General features: G+C 46.3%; 1 protein-coding gene across 1 annotated transcript in view; it reads right to left on the minus strand.

Moving 5' to 3' along the window:
• The window catches only part of LOC121709441 (transcription factor COE1-A-like), a 140233-nt gene that overhangs the window by 7753 nt on the left and 127326 nt on the right, over nucleotides 1-5154 (minus strand). Inside the window, 5 exon segments of the mRNA XM_042092845.1 lie at nucleotides 1-114; nucleotides 2267-2446; nucleotides 3204-3231; nucleotides 3233-3382; nucleotides 3987-4052. The exon segment at nucleotides 1-114 is cut by the window's left edge and continues 81 nt beyond it. Of these exon segments, the coding sequence (XP_041948779.1) occupies nucleotides 1-114; nucleotides 2267-2446; nucleotides 3204-3231; nucleotides 3233-3382; nucleotides 3987-4052 (538 nt within the window).

Below are 5154 nucleotides of genomic sequence, written 5' to 3' on the forward strand. Positions count from 1 at the left end.
TCTGCTTGACGGCCGACACCATGTTGGCGGGGGAGAAGGAGAAGATGCCGGACGAGCTGCTGCAGTTGGAGGCCAAGCTAGTGGACGAGGCCATGGTGGGGCTGGACGGGACGACTGAGTGGCCCACCACAGAGAGTGAAAAAAACACACGAAACAGCAAAAACGTTAACTCTCAACACAAATGGATAACAAACGCCAGCTTTTGTTATAAGGAAACTGTGATTGTACTGTATATGTCTTTTCGGAAATTAAGGGCAGGATTTGAAAGAGATTATAGATTACGAGAAAATGAACAGATTACTCGTAGAATGAACAGATGAACAGAAGAACACAAATGAACAGATAACTCATTTCAGTAAACATAAAAAGGTGTTAGTGTCATACAAAACACAAAAAGCTGAGGACTATTGTATTTTAAAAAAAATACAAAATGTTCTACAACTTCCTTCACAGTCTATTCTATTCAAATGGAATTGCAAGATCCTCTTCCAAAGCTAGAACCTCCCCATTTCCCTTCTGATACGCAGCAGCACAGTACAATCTTCCACCAACCAATACTTATTATGTGGAAATCCACAGCTCACCCCCCTGGGAGCACAGCCGAACCTCACATTCAAAGCTCTTTTAACGTCAGTCCCACTGATAACACTTTATCAGGGGGAGCACCTAAGCACAGCTCCATTTAAATAGCTTCATAGCCAACCCATGTAACAATGGCAGAATCCATTTATCAACTCCTAACTAATCAATTAATGAAAATTGGAACCACATCGCCTGGCTCTGGATTGATTGAAAGTGTCTAATGGAGCCGGCAGGCCTTTTTAAAATACTTGTTAACATCTTGGGGACCAAAGTGCTGAAATTGAATTGTTACCCCTCCAATTAGTTTATTGATTTAATTACCAGTCTTTAATTTGCAGCGCAGGAGTAGGATGGAGGGCGGCGCCGTGACACGAGCGTTGAGGCGTGGCAAACGCGCAACGGGGCTTTTCAATTTCATTTCAAAGCGGCTTGGGAGGCTCGTGGAGAGGCGGCCCGCCGCATCGATGCCAGAGTTCCCCAAGTCTTAGCATCACCAACCCCCCCAACCCCCCTCCTCTCTCCCCCCTCGCTGTGCGGCGTTAGCGTTTGTGCCACGGTGTGTTGCAATCTGCTGCTATTGTTTTCGCCTGCGGGAGGCCGCCCCTCAGTCGCTGTGCCAAAGCCCCCCCCATCCCTCTCCTCACGCTCAAACGCAACGCTTCAAAAAGGAGAAGAAAAAAAGAAAAGAAAAAAACTAGGAGAAACGCAAAGCCCCCGCTCCACCCTCCGATCCCCTCACAGTGAGGCTGAGCAAACGCACGGGCAGCCGCCCAACACCTCCCCCTGTCTCTGCCTCTCCTCCATCACACTCCACCCCGCCCCGAGCCCCAACCGCAATCCCCTCTCTCTCACTCTGACACTTTCCCCTGTTTGCTGAATTGGAAAAAAGGCCAACATTAAGGAAAATTAGCAAAAGAATAACAGAGTTGAGAGGGTGTAGCGGAAGAGTTCAAAGACATGGGGCGGGGTGGCGGGGGGAGGTAGCTCCTAACAGCCATCTAACACTCCAATGTTGGGAGGTTGCCAGAGAATCCAGTGGGGTATAGCTTAAGATCTGAGGGCTGTGCTATCAACCTCAATGACATCCACTCAAATCAAAGAAAAATAAACACGCTTCTCCTCATGCTCTGGAACATTCTATGACTGAGGCATCAAGTCCGCTGATACCCCCATCAGATTAGGTCATCTATAATTAACATATCAGTTACCATTTTTCATAGAGAGAAACAAGAGCCATGTTGTGTTTAAGATCACTGTCCCACCAAAAAAAAAATGACGCCTTTGTTGCTTGTCAGTTAAAAATCCCAGGGCTTCCAGTCCAGTCTGGTCTTGGGAACAGAACAGTGATCAGTGGTGGTAAAGGGCAGTGGAACAGACTGTAGTGGAAAGTTTTGCTTACTTCCTGGTTTGCTGTCTTGCACTACTTCTGCAAAAGACTACACTGTCCTGCCTGATAAATGAACCCTCCAACGGCCACAAACAATAACACAACCGATAAACAAAACAAAACAAAACAAAACAAAACAGCCAAATTCAGACTAGACAGCAACAAGGCTCCTGTTGCTTCATCCCAACAGCGGAGCGAACAGGCCCAGGCAAACAGCGTTTCTCTATCCGCGGGACAGAGCACGGAGTCGTAAACGAGCACTTCATTTAGGACGCGGGCGCTGGCTAGGGGACTCACTGGCATAGGGGGAGTTGGCGGCGGAGCCGTTGAGGAAACTGGGCGAGCTGCCCAGGTTGGACATGCCGCTGTTGCCGTAGCCGTTCATGCTGGTGGAGACGGAGCTGTAGCTGGTCTGCTGCGGCGTGGAGCTGGGCACATAGCCATGCGGCGAGACGCTGCTGGTGTTCCGACTAAAGCCTGGAGGGAGAGAGAGACAGAGAGAGAGAGAGAGAGAGAGAGAGAGAGAGAGAGAGAGAGAGAGAGAGAGGAGAGAGAGAGAGAGAGAGACAGAGGAGAGAGAGAAAGAGAAGAGAGAGGAGAGAGAGAGAGAGGAGAGAGAGAGGAGAGAGAGAGAAAGAGGAGAAGACAGAAGGAGGACAGAGGGGGAAGTGTTAACGATGGCTATACAAAGAATTCTTTTAGACTTGCAAATCAGGTTTGTTATTTACACTGACTTTCTAAAGGTACACTTCAACTGTCCGTGGATATGGAACCTAATTGTCCATAATTGCAGGGAAACTTCAAAGAGGAAGCTACCATTAGCAGTGGAGCTATGCTATGGAAATATCACTTCATTTATAGCACACACATCAGCAGATGGTGCAGTGAAACTCCATGCGAAAAGACATAACAATGGCCTGTCTTAAATTAATCCCAATCTACAATATGTATGGATTCTCCAGATAATCTCCACAAAGGAACCCAGAGAAGCTTGACATAGAACCCTCTGAGGAAGTCTGGCGGTTCTTTAGACATCCACGTTACAGCAGTTGCAAGATTTTTCAATTTTTAAGTGTGATAGCTTCTGGCCCTGAAAAACTTTATTTCCTGACAATGTGCCTTTTCTGACCGAAAAACGCTCATCAACAATAATATAGGTTTGTATGTTGATCGTAGATAAAGCCAACTGAACCGATTTTCAATCCAGATGGATTGAAGTGCTCTGTCTGCTCACCCTGGTTTCCACCTTGTGTCGAGTCGGACCACGTTGACGGCGAGCTGGCCGGGGAAGGAGTTGACGCCCATCATGCCCGCGTGCACCGAGCTGTTGGTGAGGCCCGGCAGCTGGTTGTGGTTCCGGGGCACGTTATACAACGCCTCGGCAATATCAGCAGCCCGCTTCAGGATGATCTCCTGTCCCAGGAAACACACACACACACACACACACACACACACACACACACACACACACACACACACACACACACACACATACACACATACACAAAACACAGTTATCATGCTGTTTACACTCCGTTTTAATCATCAACTATCACACTGGCAGAATGTGAGATATGTGTTAATCTTCACAAACCCTCACACACCTCCCCATAATGTCATCTTTAACATCCAAACATCTCTAGACAGATCCCCCCCCCTCTCTCTCCCCTACAGATGCTAAACCACAGGACATAACACATGCTAATGCAGCTAGCGCTGTCACCTGCGCCTGCTTGCCTAGTGAGTGCACATGGCGAGAACAAGTGACACTGATGGTTACAAATGGCTCACTTGGCGCGACAGTGTAATCACTTGCTTCATCGGTGTCTTTGCTGAGCACTGATATATTAGCGCTGGTATAAAATAATTCATGGGAACATGTCTTGTTAGCATGTAATTAATGATTTATAAAGGCTCTATTAACCATTAAGAAATTAATTATTAATGGGCTTTAACCTGGTGAGTCGGACTGATGTTTTTCTTCTCTTCCCAGCGACGGCAGGAAACGCTCACTCACCTGGTTGTTATGGGGCATTCCATACAGCGCTTCAACCAGATCCGCTGCCCGCTTGAGAATGACCTCCTGCGCAAACCGAGAGAGAGAGAGAGAGATAGAGAGAGAAAGGGGGAAAAGAAAATTAAAATGGATGAAAAAATCGACCGCAAACAACAGGGGTTTGTTGAACTTGTTCTGGGACATGCACCGCTTCATACGAGCATGAAGCGCACCACAATGGAACTCATATTTTTCGATTTATGTCTCTTGACGATTTACTGCATAAATATGGACCGGGGCTTCTTCCATGAAAACTTAAGAATTTCCTTTTAGTAACATTGTGGTCAACACAAAACACATGGAACTGCTGTTGGCTCAATTGTTTCAGTGTCTGTCGGAATAAAGTATCGCACCCCACATCTGTTCTCCATTTGCGAAAGACAATGCAATCTATGTCTAAAGGTCCTGCAGTTCCTCCATGCTCTATTCATTCTCATTGCCACATAACTCACTAAAGGCGGTTCCCATAACATTTCAATGGCGATTATACAACTGCAATCGACTCGATGTGCATTGCCTAATGAGAAACAATGGCTGAGAGAGCGAGGAAGATAATTCACACACACACACACACACACACACACACACACACACACACACACACACACACACACACACACACACACACACACAGTAAAAGAGGAGTGAAAAAACCCTGCCCAAACACTCGACATGATAAAAAGCAGCAGCTGGAAAAATATGTCTTTGCATCCAACTTGTCACATTCAAAGTGGCGTCCGAAGAAACTTCGCTCTTATCTTTAATCTAAATGTGCATCCCCTGGGAGCGCGCACACAACGGTAATTACAACCATTTTTCCTGTCATCCTGAAGTTATGTATTTGCTTTTCCTTGCTCTCTCGTAGTTTTCTTTGAAACATTGGAGGATGTCAAGATTTCGTTAAGATTAGCATTTGTACATTTTAGTGTGGAAATCAGTGCAATGCATTACATTTCAGTGAATATATTACACACACACACAAACACACACACACACACACACACAAACACGCACACACATGCACACACGCATACACTGGAATAGCAACCTGGAATCAAATTGAGTGCACAGAAATGCACATAAATGTATCCATCAACACCCGACACACATACATCTACATATCTGCACC

The sequence above is a fragment of the Alosa sapidissima genome, chromosome 5 (assembly GCF_018492685.1).
Source record: "Alosa sapidissima isolate fAloSap1 chromosome 5, fAloSap1.pri, whole genome shotgun sequence".
NCBI lineage: Eukaryota > Metazoa > Chordata > Actinopteri > Clupeiformes > Clupeidae > Alosa > Alosa sapidissima.